The sequence below is a fragment of the Urocampus carinirostris genome, chromosome 2, assembly GCF_059441175.1.
Source record: "Urocampus carinirostris isolate Australia breed hairy pipefish chromosome 2, RoL_Ucar_1.0, whole genome shotgun sequence".
In the NCBI taxonomy this organism is placed as follows: Eukaryota; Metazoa; Chordata; class Actinopteri; order Syngnathiformes; family Syngnathidae; genus Urocampus; species Urocampus carinirostris.
Window position 1 is genome coordinate 14,005,760 of NC_142350.1, and position 17,598 is coordinate 14,023,357.

The window sequence follows — 17,598 nt, forward strand, 5'->3', positions numbered from 1 at the left end:
TTGTCCCTAGGTGTGAATGAGCGAGTGAGTTTTCTGTCCCTGTGTGCCCTGCGATTGGCTGGCAACCAGTTCAGGGTGTCCCCTGCCCACTGCCCGATGATTTCTGGGATGGGCTCCAGCACCCCCGCGACCATACTGAGGATAAGCAGTGCAGCTAATGAGATGAGATGAGATGAGATGAGATGAGATGAGGTAAATACTGTATTGACACAACCCAAGGCTTAACCATAAAGTTTCTTCATTTTCCCCATCCTGAGGTTTTTGAGTTTTTCCTAACCTTTATGTAGGTTTTAGATCACGAGATGGTGCAATGGGGGTCCGTGCCGACTTTTTTATGATTAACGCCTGAAAAAAAAAAAAACTTGACTTGACTATACTAGTTTCATTTCAAATGCTTCTGTAGGTGATGCCGGAGCTAAGGGAGACAGAGGTGATAAGGGTGAAGATGGTGTTGGAATCAAAGGAAGCACAGGACCACCAGGTGCTCCAGGTAAAACTTACTGATATGTCAAAATCTCAAATACACATAGGTAAAACATTTAAAAACACTCAAAAATGGCTTTGTTAAATATATTACAATGCTTGCTTTTCTGTTTGGTTTATCTATGTCGGCTATACTGTCTGCTCCCACTACCATGCTAGCTTTGTTGTCTGGTTTAAAAAAAAAATAATGGTGTAATACTATCTTAGGTGCACCAGGTGCTCCTGGTATCGGCAAAGATGGCAAGGATGGGGAACGCGGTGAACAAGGAAGCCCTGGTTTACCCGGTCCAACTGGTCCAAAAGGTCCCTCCGGTCCACAAGGTCTTTGCGACCCATCAACCTGCATCAACCGAAACCCTCCACCTCTTTTTATGTACAGTGGGAAGAAATCATCTTACAAGAAAAAATGAACCATAAGCGCTTATTAGTAAAACTCAGATCTTCAACCTTTGAGTGACTACAGCATTTCCCGGCTGGTTCATAAGTCCAGTTTCGATCTTCTCCAGAAGTCTGTGATGTAACCAAAAAGAAGAGGATGACTGTACAAATTATCAACACATTTGGACGTGTGTGGGTGCTCATTTAAAACCTTATTTAAAAGACACCACCTAGAGCAAAGCTTTGGACTTCCAAACAAACTGTAAAATTAAAAACATTTTTCTGACTTTGCAAATTCCATAGCCCCCTTCAGATATTGTTTTTTTTCTTTCAAAGCTCTGACTCGCCAAGTTTTATTGCAAATACGAGCTGGTTAGAATCTAGTAGATTCTCTCAAAACAATTTCACTAAATTGCAGGCCACAGGATGGGCTTGTTAAAGGAGGACCATGAAATAATATTTTAGAGCAATATTTTTTTCTAACGTTGCAATAAAGCCATATGTTTTGGAAGCGTTGCATGTCTCATGATTGAAAAAAACAAATGCAAAGTCAACTAATCAATGTATAGTAACCATTGTGATGGGACAATTGTGTGAAATGAATCCTCTCAGGTAAAATTAATTAGAAACCCGCACGGAAAGGTTAGTCAACATCTTATTTGGCGTTGCCTCGATACAAAGAAAAGTCAATATTGTTCCCTGCAAACAAAAATCTCAAATGTGATCATTGGTCATCTTATAAATCATGGTTGTATTATGCTTTACACCCAGTTTAAGATCATAATTATCAAGGATGAAGGTAGAAACCATTATAGTCAACACAGCTAAGCATAGCGTGCAAATAATTGATATATAATGTAAATAATATAACACATGCTGTAATATCCCCGAGACCCTAATGAGGATAAGCGGTACGGCTAATGAGATGAGATGCTGTAATATATACAATGTATACAATATGTGTAAAACTAGTCGTACCAGAATCAAAGCCTACAACCTTGGTTTGAGATGAATTTATTCCAGTCCTTATAGTAATTACAGTACATTACATGAGTCTTTCAAATACAATATTCTACTATTTCAAAACACTAGCACCATTATCACCGGATAAAAAACAAAGTATATTTTCAGTATGAAGAAAAAGGAATTTGGCATATTCTTGAAACAAACAGCCTGGTTATTTCTTGTGAAAGCTAGGAGACATTAATTATTTGCCATCCAAACGAATGCATTTTGAAAAGTTGATTGTCACTTAATTGGCAACGGACTAGTTATAGTGCAACAGAAACTCATGCAACAATTTCTCTAGTTTCTTCTGATTTGTTGAGTTATGTCTTTGGCTTTATCTTTGCAAAAATGTATACATTTAGAGAAAGTCAAACGGAAACCATATGAGAACACCATAATAAAAACTCTTGATGACCAGCACATTCAACGATAGAACAAGTTGGGGGCAAATAAATTAGCTTACTTGGCCCGTTCATATAAACTCTCAATGAGAGTCATATAGTTGCACAGGGAAAAAATGGTTTGAAGGAACAACCTTAAAAAGAAAAAAAGCAATTAGCTAAGCAGTTGCAGAAGTCAATGCAGGGACAAGTGTGATTTATTCTCTTATAGATGAAAAGTGCTTGAAATTTTCATTTTCATTAAGCGCAAATTCGTTTGCATGTTTCTTTTTTTTATGTCGAAAAAAAGTGATAACATTAAAATCTCTTGCAATCACTCCCAGAGGTAGAAAGGCTTAAATCAATGAGTGGGGAGAATGGGAAGGGAGATGCTTGGCCATATATTTATTCCATCATTAGAACTTGAACATAAAAACATAGAACTACTTGCCTCCAATTTGGAAAGGCACAGAAAAGTATAGCAAAAATGCTGCATAGGAAGCAGAACTGTTTCAACAATTACTCCATTTTGCATATATCTAAAAAGATGTTCCCCATATACCCCTCCAACACCTGCCTAATGTAATGAAAATACTGTGTGATTACCCCCAAAAATCGAGCAGCAGTCAAACATTCTTATGCGCAGCAATCAACACTGAAATAAAGCTTCATCTTAACATAACTGGAGATATTTGCCTCATACATCTCATCCCCTGGTATATTTCCGGGGAAGCATGCAAGTCGGGTAAACATTAAGCTGCCCTCTTTTGCTCGCACTCCGTTTTTAAAAAACACCAGCGTCTAATCTCTGATGATAAAACCCCTGCAAAAAAAATCAAATACAAGAGAAACAATCATTACATATTGCTTCTGTCCTCCGAAAGTGATGTCCCCTTCCCACCCAAAAAGTTCTTGTGTCAGACGCTCGAATTGTTCATAAATACGCAGCACTTCAAAGCTCTTGGCGTCATCTTGTAAGAACTAAGTCCCCTTGACATTTTTAGTGTGAGGTCTGTTGGCGAGGCTAGCATAGTAGGCGCATTGGGAGGGATCGCATTGGCCGGCTGGTCCAGGAGGTCCGGGTTGGCCGGCAGGGCCGGGGTTACCCGGCTCTCCTTGGGCTCCGGATTGTCCTGGACTCCCATCTTTTCCGTAGCCAGGTATACCAGCTGGACCTAGACAGAAAATGTTTTAGCTCACAAGATGCATTTGTGCAAACCCAACAACTGCAGGATTTATTATCGGGAGGTGGTTGATACCTATTGCACCAGGAGGGCCTTGTTCTCCTCTCTCACCAACACCAGTATCTCCTTTGTCTCCTTTAGTACCTTTTTCACCTTGACGCAAGAACAGATATATAAAATTAGCAGAATAGGCCATGCATTCATTTATAATAAAAAAAAAGATTCCTTTCATATTAAGGGAGGACATGCTCCAGTTTCACAGTAAAATCAGTAACTTCTGGTTAAATGAAACTTAACTCTATTGCATTCCAAAAGGAGTCATTTTTAAAGGACATCACTTGACGGATACATTTTTAATTTGACCTGGTCGAATGCTGGCCAGAGATTTTCACGATTCATGTTCACAGATCCCTTAACCGCCTGGGTCGTTGATGCACCATTTCGTCAAGTACAGCCTGGCCTCAACTTTCTCCGGGCAATTTTTAGGTTGTTGTTTGACCTCCGCATGAAACAGTGGGAAAACCTTCAAGTAATGCAATGCTTATTGTACAATGTCAATATGAACTGAACGAGCCCAATCAAAAAGTTGGCAATGGAATTTCGTTTTCTTTATCTGTTGATCATCCAAAAATGTCCTTAGAGATTTAGGAACTAGTATTAGTATTGTCATACGGGACCCTTAAGGCTTTGAGGGCATGGTGCGCTGCAAGGTCCGGCTCATCTCGGAAGCTTGGTAGCGGTAAGTTCTTTTGGATGCGCAGAATAGTCAAAACCTAATAAGAAATTTGAAGATTGATTATGTACTGAATGGACACTGATGCATCCTTTTGGAATTGTCATTGAGACGAAAAGCTATAACCCCTCTGGTAGATGAAATGCCTGGTATAGCCATATAACTTTTGGAACTAGACAAATAAATTTGTTCATCTTTCCGCTCAAAGCTAATTGCTAGGGCAAACTAAATAGACGCCAACCAGACATTAAGATACAATTTGGTCTGTAAACTTAATTATTTTTTTACCCTTTTCTAGTTCTTATTGTGGAAAAAACTGGAGTTTATCCCTGACACCATGAGATTACAACCTCCAAAAGTGACAAATTTTGTTTACCTTTTGGACCTATTGGTCCCCTCGATCCTTCACCTCCATTCAGTCCAGGTATGCCCGGTTCACCAGGTGGTCCTGGTCGCCCTGGGTTGCCGTCTTTACCTGACGGGCCAGGTGGTCCTGGGCGTCCAGCTGTACTCTTCACGTGGGCTGGCTGCATTTGAGCCATGATGTAGGCCAATTTTGCTGCAAACACAAGATAAAAAATCCTAAAATAAACTATTCAGAAAAAATGTGAACACCGCAGAGTGGTTCCCACACCGTCCAGTTGCTTAGACAATTCCTCTTGGATGAGCCTTCTCATCTGCTCCATTGATGCGGACTCCCCCTGTAGAGATGATGGTTCCGGATGAATACATTATTTTCACCATGTTGCATACGTTTAGGGTCTTACTCTTGGGCCAGGCATTCCAGGGTTTCCAGAAGGTCCTTGTGGTCCAGGAGATCCTATGTCCCCCGGTGGTCCTGACATACCCATCATTCCAGTGTGGCCCTTTCTGCCAGGTGGTCCTGTATTTCCTGGAATACCTGGCTCTCCAGACTGTCCTTTATCACCTTTTATACCAGTGTCACCCTGAAACAGAATAGTTCAATGCAGGACTGCATGCATGAAAATAAATCCTTGTACTTACTTTTTCCCCTTTAATTCCACGATCACCCACTCGGCCTGGGACTCCCTACGAAAATTCAAAGGTATAAACTCAACTTGCAGTACATTAAAAACAATGATTGTTTTTAGATACCTGTTTTCCTTCTGGACCAGAAGGACCGGGCGGACCCTGAAAGCCAGGTGAACCATCAACATTGGAAGGTTGTAAATCAAATTCAAATTGACAGACACTCACCGAAGGTCCCTTTGGCCCAGCGAAACCTGGTAATCCTGGATTTCCTGGCTCCCCCCGCTCCCCTCTCGTACCCTGAATGATGGCAAAAATACATCATAGGTTTTCGAACTTGTCTACACTCCAAAACAAAAGAAAGGATTGCATGAGATAAACATTTAGCTTAGTGCTCCAATCATCCTGTATCAGAAATCTAAATCTCATAAATCTCTTTATGATTTAAAAAAAGAGAGGTTGAAAACATTGCTAGGGATGATAAGGCCAGCATGGGTTGTTAAAAAAGTATTGGATTCACACAGCAAAATCTAGCCAACAAAATAAGGAATTTTAAAGTTCATTTTATTATCTTGATATATTCATGCCTATTTCTCTTCTCCTCACGTCTCAGTTCCCTTGCATCTTGCATCCTCGAGGACATTTCTGATTATCTGCCCCTTTTAGTGACTAATGTAGTCCCACCCGGAAACTGACGGATTCTCCCAGGAAACAATGTATCAGTTCGAGGACTTGCAGTTTCCTATCTGCAAATAAAACATAACTAAATTACTAGGGGTCGCAGCAGCTTCATAAGTTCTTAGAGGACTCGGTTGGCAACTTAAACGGTTGGCTGTCTGGCACTGAGTGACTGTTCTATAGCGAGATCACACATGCATGGAAGATTAGTTTAACAGGTACATTGCTAAAATAAACTGGATATCAAACTTTAAAGCTAAAGGAAATGATCTGAGGCATTGTGCTGCTCACATGATGACTTAGCCCTATGTTTTTGCTCACAGCCTCCGCTCAGAAAATGCTGGTCTATTTGTGACTCCAAGAGTCAAGAAGAAACCCACAGGCTCAAGTAGGCTCTCCATTTGGGCCCAGGTGCTGTGGAAAGCTCTTACCTGGGATGATATCTGTAACCTAAGTGGAAGTGTTTGAATCTAGATTTAAGAAACACATATATGCCATAGCATATTATTGATGTCACCCTCATGCTTTTCTTTTCGTGACCTTTCCGGCCGGTTAGCTGTTGGCTGAGTTTGGGAGAAGGACCAAACCGTATGAGTCAGCGGACAAGCACCTGGATCTGAGACATGTTCTCATCAGCATTGACCAGCAATATGGAAAGGGAAGCTGTGTTACAACTGCCTTGTACTTATTGATCAATTTTAGTTATTATTTATGATTTTTGTTGATGTAACTAGGTGTTGTGTACATCCCTTGCAGCCTGGTCATCCTAGAGGGGGGATGACTTCTGGTGCTACCCCTTTCCAAGGTTTTGCAGTTTTTTTCTTGCCCGCATGCAGGTTTTTGATCAAGGAGTGTTGTAAGTGTGGCCTTTCCAGTCCTTATGAGACTGTTTATGATTAAGGGCCATACAAACAAATATGGCTTGACTTGACAATGCAAATAAAACGTCCACCGTAACCTGACAGGCTCATTCTCCAAAACAAAGCAAAGGCCGGCATCCGTTTGGCAAATGCCTCTTATCCTGTTCCTTCTTCAATTTATTGCCAAGCGACGCAACACCAACACAGTCATTATTGTGATGGATTGTAGTCTTTGATAATGTTACTGCGGAACGACATTTCGATCGGTGGATGCAGCAGTGGATAACTCACAGGAGTTCCTGGAAGACCTGCTTTGCCCGATGGTCCTGGTTCACCCTGCTTGCCCTGGGAGGGAGAAAAAAAAGGAGATAAAGCAAAGAACATTTTCCTTATGCATGCATCTGTGTCTTTCTACTTGACATGACATTGTGCTTAGTCATAAATTCGTGCTCACAGTCTCTCCTCTTGGTCCATGGGGTCCCTCTGGTCCTGGAGGCCCCTTTGTACCCTGCCCCCAACAAAATATATGTATATCAAAAAAATGTTGTCGTAGGGAAAAGCTCTCACTCTGAAGAATAAGAGTGTAATATTTCATTTTATACTGCTGCACAGTTACATATAGACATGATTAAAGTTTCTTTTGGCACTCTGCTGCTCCGAGCTAGCTTTAATCATCGGCGGGCATGATTCCTAAAGACGACAGGAGGCAATGCTGCACCCTGAAAATGTTTTATGTAGTTTTTACCGGTGCGATAATTTTCTCCACTATAGCTGAAAGGAACATCTATATTTATTTATTTCTTATCAGGTTGTCAAACTTAAACTTCTCATCCACCATTGATATATTCTTCAAAATAAGCAATAAAACCCTTATTAAGGAGTATAAAACAACACATTTCACCTCTTTCCCAGATTTTCCCTCCCGTCCAGGTAATCCAGGCTTTCCATCTTCTCCCTGTTCAACATCAAATTTTATAGAGTATAGAATATTTATATGTTCGTCCAAATGGTCATTGTTTTACTTACATTAGGCCCTGGAGGACCAGGCTCTCCTCTGTGGCCTTTGAAGCCCTGAACAAGAAGAGGCAAAATGTCTATCCAAGTCTGTGCGATTTTTCACCAGGTGGTATTTACGGAGACTACTTACCGGGAGTCCCCGGAGACCGGGCTTGCCCAGCGGTCCTGGTTCACCTTGCTTGCCCTGGAATTGAAAAAAGCTTACAGCATCACACCCTCTGTCAGGTTTCATTGAATGACGCAAGAGTGTTCTACTTACTGGTTCTCCTTGTTCACCTTGAACGCCATCTTTCCCAGTTTTTCCAGATCGACCCTGATAATTGAGTAAAATATATTGTGACTAAGCTTTTTTTCCACTTACTAAAGTCATTATGATCACAATGGATTCTAAAATAAAGCCTTTGGATGCTGCTCGATTATACTTACAATCATCCCAGGTAGACCTGGAGGCCCCTGGATTCCTTTGAGACCCTCTTTGCCCTGTAATAAACAGAGTCATTAAAAAGAGAAAGTTCAAGACTCCTTGTTTGACCTAGATTTGACAGATCATGTTTACAAACAAATGGAAAAAGGCTTTTATAGCTGTGAAAGAACATGACTCCTACATCACCTTTTCTCCAGCGGGCCCTGAAGGACCAGGAGGACCAGGTTGTCCATCATTACCCTGAGTAGAGACAAAATAATGTAAAACAGTCGTGCTTTGCACTAATAAGAAGGAGCAGGGTTCGTGGACCTTTTTTATGGCCAAATCTACGCATTTCCTAAGCCAAGTTTCCAATTATTTCAGTACAATAAAAGGTAAAAACCAGTGTGAATCATTATTTTATTTTGCAGTGACAAATAGATCCGTGATTTACATAAGCAATTTTGATTATTGGGAGTGCATTCATCAAACATATGATTTTTAGATCTTGAGTAGATCAAGAATATCGTTGTGGATATGAACAATACGTGTGTATACATTTTAGGGACAAATCCCTTTCCATATATGTAGTAATATGTACCTTTCCAGTTGCAGGAAGTCCGTCCCATTACAATTTACCACCGGGAAACGCTACATATTTTTTTTTGCACGGCCCATAATAAATGTTCATAATTGATACATATTCCTTGCACTAATAAAGATTAAATAGTGCCCTGTTTATGTGTAGCATTCACATGTCCTCTTAGGCGTGACCCATATGGGGCGATTACGCTTCATAGAACAATGTCACAAAATCTAATGCCAGCTTCCATTAATCTCGAGGGAAGAGGAAATGCAATGGCAAAGCGAAGCCACTAGAGAGCAGTGTCAACGTAATTTTTAAGAGGACTCGTTGAGAAACATGGCGACATTTTCAAGCGTTTACAAGCACTTTGCAATCCTTGAAAACACATCAAAATTCAAGTATGTTCAAAAATTTCAAACAATTTACCGGTGCACCCATCATTCCAGCAGGTCCGGGGTGACCTGGAGGGCCAGGGTGACCCTGAAAAAACAAAAATAAAATCATTCAAACATAGCAACACCTAATCTATGGTCCAACCAGTCTTATTTCACCTTTTCTCCTTTATCTCCTGGCATTCCAGCTGCACCTTTATCACCTTTAAGTCCCTGTTTGAATATGTTTTAAACATAAACACAAAACAAAAAATTATTACATTAATTTGATGAAGAAAAAAAGCATACGCCTAATAAACAGATTTGTTACAAACAAGCAAAAAAATATAACCAGTGGTGCCTTTGTTATGAAGCGGTACAAAAACAAAAGCTGTTATTCTGTTACTGTTTAAATATCAAATGTTTTCTTGACTCGTCATAAGAGCCACTTAGCTTGTCACAAAGCTCTAGTCAAGCGCTGTGTTGTCACGGTAACAAAGAACCTATACTGTGTTGGTCTCTGTTCAGGGTATGCGTTGCAAAAGGGAGACTAGCTCAATCAAAATAGGCTCATTTAAATGCAGGCATGGGGGTCCCGGCACCAATGGCCTGGTTGTGGAAAGTAGAAGTAAGAAGGGAGAGGACCCACACAAAGGACTGGAGGATGCTGTTTGGGAGGGTGGGATGGCAGAGCTATGCCCTTGCACAATAGTATTGCCCTTTACACGTTGGTTAAAATTGATGTTGAAAATGTCAGGAAAAAACGTCATATTGTCACGTCATATTGTTAGATATAACAAAATTGTGAATATGCTTGTTTGATGTTGAGATTGTCGTATTTGTTTGCTGCTGTTGGTGTCGGTGGATTTGTTCTGAGCAAAAAACAATCGATTTTGGACTGGACGGATCTATTGAAACTGACAAAGATGTTATATAACGAAATTGTGAATATGCTTGATTGCTGTTAAGATTGTCGAGAAGGGTTGTTCAAATCTTACATTGTTTGTTTGATGTTATTCGTGTAAATGAATTTGTTCAAACTGGACGAATCTATTGACACTATCAAAGATGTTACATAACGAAATTGTGAATATGCTTGATTGCTGTTAAGATTGTCGAGAAGGGTTGTTAAAACTCCACATTGTTTGTCAATACATTTGTTCAAACCAAAAAAAAATGTCCATCAATCCATCCATCTGCACTGATTATCCTCAGTAGGGTCGTGGGGGTGCTGGAGCCCATCTCAGCTATCTTCGGGCAGTGGGCAGGGGGACACCCTGAAGTGGTTGCCAGCCAGTCGGCGAGGGCAGGCAAAAGTATGTAAAATAGTCAAATATTGGTCCAAAAGAGACAATTCTACTACTAGGGCAGTGCTGCTCATTAATCAGATCGCACTCTACTGGTGGATTACAGGGGTAGTACTCGTAGACCATGAGAAATTGTATTCAGTGCATTATATTTGCTGGGATACGCTGCCATTTAGTGGTCAAATGCAGCATTTGAATATGAACATCAACGTTGCTCATGGTGTAGTAACAAAATGGAGAACTCCAAATGTTGTCGATCGAGGGTGTAAATTATTATAAATATGAATGTTTTTAAATGGGAATTGCTTTTTCTTTTTATGGTTTGACAAATATTTATGATTAAGAGTTCATATTGTCCCTAGGTGTGAATGAGCAAATGAGTTGTCTGTCCCTGTGTGCCCTGCGATTGGCTGGCAACCAGTTCAGGGTGTCCCCTGCCCACTGCCCGATGATTGCTGGGATGGGCTCCAGCCCCCCGCGACCCTACTGAGGATAAGCGGTACGGCTAATGAGATGAGATGAGTTCATATTAAATGTATTTATACCTAGTATAGTAAAATGTATGGAAATGGGGTTCATTAAAATGTCTTAATAATGTTAGTTAATTTACCATATGAATATATGTTGGAATTTCAATAATTGACCACGAATGTAAGTAATGTATTTCCCAGGATTGAGTATAAGCTATTTAGACTTTCCCAAATAAAGCGTTACTTAATTCTTGCAAAAGGACATTGGGACAAAAACCTTACTTAAATAAAGCCATGGAGTTGCCATTTATTACAATATGACTATCGTATTGCACAATTTTTAGTTTGATTAACCATATTTGATTTATTTAGACGGGCACTGAGAAATATTGTAAGCAGGTAAATTCATTAAATGGAATATTTTTGGTTTTATTTAATGCAAGACAGCTCTTAAATTTCTGTTTCCTGGAAGGGGGGTTGCCTTATGTTCTGCCCCTTCTCAAAATTTCTTCATTTTTTTTCATGTTGAGGTTTTTGATTTTTGAGGTTTTTGAGATTTTGCTTGCCTTGATGTAGGTTTTAGGTCTGGGAATGGTGTATTAGTAGTCTGTGGTCTGTGCAGCCCTCTGAGACTCCTTGTGATTAAGGGCGTCACAAATAAACATGACTTGACAAGATCATTTCGACCTGGTCATTCTGTAAGTAACTTAGGTCATTTAATACCAAGCAACCGAGAAATTTGCTTTTCATAACAAAAACTTGGGCTGTTTTCTACTAACAACCCTAAAAGCTGGGTCCTCTTGTAACCAGGATTGGATCCGTCCATTTTAAACATGTTTTACAGGGTAAAATGAGCTAAACCAAAGTATTCAGCCTAAAAACTAGCATTTGCCCTTTTCGGCCTTAACTTGCGAACGCACTTTTCCTCCATCTGCTCCGGGTGGTCCCTGGGGTCCTGGCAGTCCTGGTGAACCCTGCAATGAAATAACTTAGAATTAGTCTTCATCTGGAAAGACTGAACATTCATTAATTACTCACTAGTGCCCCCGGAGGAGTCTTTTCTAATAATGCAGATAGTGCTTGGTACTCCTTTGATTAATGATCGAGCATTAATGACTGCTGTAATAAGTCATTGTTGTATGCGTTTTCTTAGCTATGATATTTTATTATCTTATCTCATTTATTTAGTTATCATTGTTAATTCACTTGACTTCTCAATATATCCTTTCATCTAGTCCTGTATTTCTGAAATAGGGGGTGAGGAACCAAAAGGGTTCGCTGACCCGTTTTCAGTGGATCATGGGTGGCAAAATAATGCTAAGATCAAGATAAAAAAGCAGGGTCAACTACACTTTTTAACAGTGTATGGAGATAATGCCATGCTCTATCTTTTCTTTGTGTTCAGTCAATTGGCTTTTTTGAGAGGGACAAGATCTCCTTTTTTGTGATTTGGTTGGTTTATTTCCTTTGTCTGCCCAAAATAATGGGTCCCAAGAAAGTCAATGATAAGGGCAAGAAAAAGTAAAAAAACAGTGACCACAAAGATCGAAGAAAAGAAGGAAACGATTGCAAAGTCTGAAAATTGTGTAGTAGTGACTGCCATTAAAGCATTGTTGGAAGGTAAATGAAATGATGAAATGATCTGCATTTTATATAGCGCTATTCAAGGCAATGACTTCCCAAAGCGCTTTACATTGTGCTTCACATTTCCCAATAGCGGCCGTGATCTGTGCAGCCATGTAAGGCGCTAACCTGCTTATTGGGGGTGTTGGGGGTTCAGTGTCTTACCCAAGGACACGTCGGCATGTAACACGGACAAGCCGGGATTCGAACTGGGATCCCTTAATCCTAAAACGATCGCTCTACCTCCTGAGCTACTGCCGCCCCTGACAGGTACAGTAAATGGTTTCAAAAATGTTGTATTTTTCTTAGCTTTTTACCAGGTTTTTAATATATAATTAAATGATAAAGATTGTTTTTATCATATGGGTCGCTGCTTGTCAGTAGGGTGGAACTGTGGGTCATGAAGTCAAACCAGTTAAGAACCACTAATCTAGTTGTTAAGCAGTCCCTACATTGACCTAAGTGGTTATTTTCTGTTGGAGTTGTCTTGCCTTGAGTCTTATCAAACCACATGCAGGGCTTAGTTTGTACAAAAAACTCGTGTACATCTAGCATTTGGGGAATTTTTCCACTGACCTGTTTCGAATTTGTCGTAGCCCACCATGTACAGCCTCTGGTATTTATTTGTTTTTATTGTAATAAAAACCTCAAAGGAACTGCTCATTCGAGTGTTTATATGAACAAAAAATGGAAGAAATGTCCATCCTCCTTTAACCCTCATGCATCATTTTCAGGCTAAAAGATGCACCCAACACACTCTGTTGACTTAACATGAGGTGACAAAAAAAGTAGAATTATAATGACTTTGCCCTACTTGATAGCCATCTTGACCATTTTTTCCAGGAGGTCCATGTTGCCCTTTATCGCCTGGCAGTCCTGGGATACCGGCTGGTCCTGGTGGACCTGCTGGGCAGTCTGAGCAGATGTCCTAAACACGACAAAATTCGCTATAAATTTGTTGCTAAACTAAAAAAAAAAAACACTGTGGAGCTTACCTTAAGTTTGAGGTCAGAAAGGTCTGCTGCTTGTCCCTAGAGAAAATGATCATAGAGTATCAAACTCTTTCAGAAGCTTCAGAGGTAATGCTATTTTTACTTACTGGTTCTCCAGGTGATCCCTTCTCTCCCGGTCTTCCAGGTAATCCCTAGTGAATAAGGTACAGTCAATATTATATATTACATAGACTGACAAGGACTTACATTATGTCCTGCAGGACCATCGGGACCAGGAATGCCAGGTAAACCTCTCAAGCCCTGACGTTTGACAAAAATAGGACCATCAATCCAAACAATATCAATACAATGGTATAAAATAATCAAATGTATCTGAAAATTAGGCCTACAGGTGGTCCAGGGTCCCCATTGTTTCCAGGAGGCCCCTATAAAAAGACATAGGCTTTTATACAAGAAATGTTCTGTTATAAATGGTTAATTATCTATACCTGAAGTCCAGTTTTGCCTTCCCCTGGAGAACCCCTATCTCCTGGTAAACCTGGCTCTCCACTTAACCCTGGGGGGCCCTAAGAGATATGAATCCAGTTTTTAAAAAAACTCCTCTTATCCCGTTTATTTTTTATTATGCTTTATTTAGTGCATCGAATATGAGAACCTTTAGAAATTACCTTTGGCCCTGAGGGTCCTTCATTCCCCCGTGGACCTGGTTCTCCCTGTTGTTAAAGAAAACTCAATTAGAAATAATATAAACAAAGTATTAGGCATTAGTGTGTTAAAGTTAATATTATGTTATATACATATATGGTGGTGGGGAAACCATGCAGCTACACCTGGCTGCTGTAAAAATTAAATGCAAAAATAAATAAAACCAGGCGTGCTTCCTGTTTGCCCGTCAGCAGTTCTGAGATGGAAAAAATGGATGAGGTGAGAGTAATGGAGCGAGGGAGGTAGGGAGGGCGGAAGTCAGGGACGGAGCGATGGAGGAAGGGGAGTTTATGGTGGAAACATTGTGCACAATATGTGATGAATTCAACATACATGCCACACAGTACTAGAGGTAAGATTTTAAGCCCGAGACCTACTCTGACCGAGCTCGAGCCGGAATTCGGGTCACATTGGGCCTAAAATGTCAATCATTACGTCCGGGTTTCACACTTACTTTTTTTAAGATTGTCCACCACTCATTCTTCTTCGGTTTTTTTCTTTTTCTTTTTTTTTTGCATTTTGGAGGATTGGCATGTTTGCATCCTTCTCTTGCGCTGCGCAACCTATGTCAGCACGCTTGTCAGCAAATTTGGGTTTGCTTTTGGATCAATCCCTCAAATTAAGTTAATTAGTAGAGTTCGAATGTGTCCGGGTTTAATACCCGTAGGCCGGGTCAGATCCGCTGGATTTTTTTATGCCTGATCTTAACTCCACGAAGTACATTTATACAAGCACAACACGTGTGACGGATACAAGATTTTTGTTTAGTGCCGTAGACGGAAATTCTTACTTGTAGTCCATCTTTTCCCTTCCCTGTTGGTCCTGGTGGTCCAATCAAACCGGGCTCTCCGGGTGGCCCTCGTTGACCGACTTGCCCTGGTTTTCCTAACTCTCCCTAAAGAACAGTGTATGCATGTTTACATTATAAGTTGTTAAACAAATGAGTACAATAAAGTATATTGCTTTAAATCATCGTTTCTAAATTGGTGGGTCGGGACAAAAAAGTGAGTCGCGGATCTTTTTTTTTCTGTGGGTCACGGGCCTTTTGCCTTGGGAAAATAATGCTCAGAAGAAAAACAGAGTCAATTACACTCCTTAGATGGTGATAATGCCCTGCTTGATCCCTTCTACATGTTCAGGCAATCGGCGCGTATGAGAGGGACCATATCTCGTTTTATTGTAATTTTGTTGGTTTTATTTTCCTTTTTTATGATAATGGGTCCCATTAAACTTAGTGATAAAAAGGAAGGAAACGTGGAAAACAATTACAACAATGATTGAGTTCACGAAAGAAACAATTGCGAAAAATGAAATACAATGGTGTACAAGTGTTAGCTTTTGAAGCACTGCAGGAAGGTACAGTGACTATCTAAAATATTTATATATTTATGTTTTTACCTGTATATTCATCATTATTAACTACATAGTTGAATAATCATCCATGTTTAGGTAAACAAAATTTTGAATTTATTTTAGTATGTGAATATTTTAAAACCGTCTCAGGTGGTCGCTTGTATGCGATGTAGCCTTATACACGAAGTAGGCCATTATGTGAAAATATACTGTATGGTACCTAAAGTTGCTTTGGCTTTGTTTTTGAAAAAGGTGAATATATTCTACGATCTCTGTTTTAAACTGCAACATCTTTTAATTGGAAATATTGAGAAGTGGAATTATTTTCTTGATTTGGGTTGCAGCTTGTCAATCGGGTGGAAAGGAGGGTCCTGAAGTCACACCAGTTGAGAACCACTGCTTTGAATGATACTTGCTAAGTGTGCTCTAATATACAGGTAACTAATGATAAAAAACAATATTCCACTTATCGTACGATAAAATTGTTTAGCATACTGTATTCAAACTGGAATTAAATACATTCATATATAAAGCACTACAGTTCTATTAAGTGTATTTTAATACAAAACACAAACATATCAAACCTAATCAAAATAGACTGACCTTGTCTCCTCTCACTCCAGCAGGGCCTGGAGGCCCAGTGACACCTGGTATGCCCTAAAATGTTTTATTTTAAAAAAACTGGTTAACTTCTTTGAAAGTATACAGTCCATTAAGTTGCACGTGTGCACCTACCACATTGCCCGGTAGCCCACGGGGCCCTTGAGGACCAGCTATGCCAGGAGGCCCCTGGAACAAACACATTGGGGGTTAAGATCCTAAATAGTCATATTGGCCTTAGTACAAACTCACAGGGTCTCCAACACGCCCCGCTTGTCCTTCAAGTCCTGTGTCTCCTTTTTGACCCTACAAGGACAAAACAAGTTTAATTCAAATATGTTTTATTTTATTTATTACAAAAACAAACGGTCATGTCGTACCGCTAACCCAGGAGGTCCTTTCAAGCCTTGTTCACCAGGTAATCCTCTAGGGCCCTTCAAACAAATCATATTTATTAGATGTCATGGCTTCTAGCGAAGAGGTGTAAGTTCATTCAGTTACAAGTCTTAAGTTAAAAGTAGTCGGAATAAAATATCTGTCTTTAGAGAATCATTTTGATTTTCAGTGCAAAGTTTTTGTTTTAATGCCAAGCACAGCAGTTGACCCAATGTAAACAAATGCACGGTTTAATTATAGTTTTGAACGGATCTGTAGTGCTATCTAGTGGATATTTTCCATATTGTCAGATGTAGTTTGGTGGACGACAGCAACAATAACAAAAACAATTCGATAATAAATAAATAAAAGAGATCCCACCATTTCTCCCGTATGTCCTTGGTCTCCTTTCTCTCCTTTCTCTCCAGGTTTTCCCTTTGGTCACAACAAAGTCGATTAGTAAAGAAAATGAAAAACAAGGCGAATTAAATTTTTCTTTTTGTATTTTAGAGTCAACTTACAGGTTCACCCGGCTCAGGAATGACACTTGCTACCTGCAGGCATACAATTAAACAAAGTGATTGATAGTTTTATTTTATTATTACTACTTTCTTTAAATATTAAATACTTACATTTCCAGGAATTCCAGGTAATCCCCTGGCTCCTATTTCCCCCTGAAGCAAGACAAATAATAACAAGAAATGGATTCATGAAAAGTAATATTAGGCTTGAGTATTAAGGGACCACTCAAACAACATTTACCTTGTCACCCTTATCCCCTTTTGGACCCACAGGGCCCTCATGTCCCCTGTCACCCTAGTATAACAAATAAAGATTAAGTATTCTAAAAAACAATGAAATATCATTTTCTGAAAGAGCTACTTTTTAAATACATACAGGCGTTCCCCTCTCTCCTCTTGCCCCATCGGCACCAGCTAACCCAGGTGGTCCGGCCAGTCCCTATATAAAAAAAAAACCATGTAATTTGTAATCACTTACTCAAGAACTTTTTGACATATTGGCGTATTTAAGGCTTCTAACATATAGATGAAACACTATTTTCTGACAATAAACTACCGTACATATGAGACATAACTGTGAAAATAAACAAAACTTATTCAACATTTTATATTGTGCTAAC

General features: G+C 39.8%; 2 protein-coding genes across 2 annotated transcripts in view; one reads left to right on the forward strand and one right to left on the reverse strand.

Moving 5' to 3' along the window:
* The window catches only part of col9a1c (collagen, type IX, alpha 1c), a 28,336-nt gene extending 26,964 nt beyond the window's left edge, over nt 1–1,372 (forward strand). The window contains exons 37-38 of the mRNA XM_088327804.1: nt 404–490; nt 691–1,372. Of these exons, the coding sequence (XP_088183930.1) occupies nt 404–490; nt 691–893 (290 nt within the window). The 3' untranslated portion in view covers nt 894–1,372. The remainder of the gene's footprint in view (nt 1–403; nt 491–690) is intronic.
* Nucleotides 1,373–1,859: 487 nt separating this feature from the next.
* col22a1 (collagen, type XXII, alpha 1) overlaps nt 1,860–17,598 on the reverse strand; it is a 60,922-nt gene continuing 45,183 nt past the window's right edge. Inside the window, exons 29-64 of the mRNA XM_088329002.1 lie at nt 17,355–17,417; nt 17,220–17,273; nt 17,090–17,131; nt 16,979–17,011; nt 16,839–16,892; nt 16,463–16,516; nt 16,335–16,388; nt 16,218–16,271; nt 16,086–16,139; nt 14,920–15,024; nt 14,093–14,137; nt 13,913–13,990; nt 13,814–13,849; nt 13,671–13,724; nt 13,571–13,615; nt 13,467–13,502; nt 13,286–13,399; nt 11,769–11,822; nt 9,252–9,305; nt 9,127–9,180; nt 8,322–8,375; nt 8,138–8,191; nt 7,971–8,024; nt 7,842–7,895; nt 7,721–7,765; nt 7,596–7,649; nt 7,149–7,202; nt 6,986–7,039; nt 5,385–5,456; nt 5,283–5,318; nt 5,172–5,216; nt 4,934–5,113; nt 4,801–4,867; nt 4,543–4,725; nt 3,509–3,586; nt 1,860–3,424 (exon numbers count right to left, since the gene is read on the reverse strand). Coding sequence (XP_088185128.1) covers nt 3,231–3,424; nt 3,509–3,586; nt 4,543–4,725; nt 4,801–4,867; nt 4,934–5,113; nt 5,172–5,216; nt 5,283–5,318; nt 5,385–5,456; nt 6,986–7,039; nt 7,149–7,202; nt 7,596–7,649; nt 7,721–7,765; nt 7,842–7,895; nt 7,971–8,024; nt 8,138–8,191; nt 8,322–8,375; nt 9,127–9,180; nt 9,252–9,305; nt 11,769–11,822; nt 13,286–13,399; nt 13,467–13,502; nt 13,571–13,615; nt 13,671–13,724; nt 13,814–13,849; nt 13,913–13,990; nt 14,093–14,137; nt 14,920–15,024; nt 16,086–16,139; nt 16,218–16,271; nt 16,335–16,388; nt 16,463–16,516; nt 16,839–16,892; nt 16,979–17,011; nt 17,090–17,131; nt 17,220–17,273; nt 17,355–17,417 — 2,415 coding nt within the window. The 3' untranslated portion in view covers nt 1,860–3,230. The remainder of the gene's footprint in view (nt 3,425–3,508; nt 3,587–4,542; nt 4,726–4,800; nt 4,868–4,933; nt 5,114–5,171; nt 5,217–5,282; nt 5,319–5,384; nt 5,457–6,985; nt 7,040–7,148; nt 7,203–7,595; nt 7,650–7,720; nt 7,766–7,841; nt 7,896–7,970; nt 8,025–8,137; nt 8,192–8,321; nt 8,376–9,126; nt 9,181–9,251; nt 9,306–11,768; nt 11,823–13,285; nt 13,400–13,466; nt 13,503–13,570; nt 13,616–13,670; nt 13,725–13,813; nt 13,850–13,912; nt 13,991–14,092; nt 14,138–14,919; nt 15,025–16,085; nt 16,140–16,217; nt 16,272–16,334; nt 16,389–16,462; nt 16,517–16,838; nt 16,893–16,978; nt 17,012–17,089; nt 17,132–17,219; nt 17,274–17,354; nt 17,418–17,598) is intronic.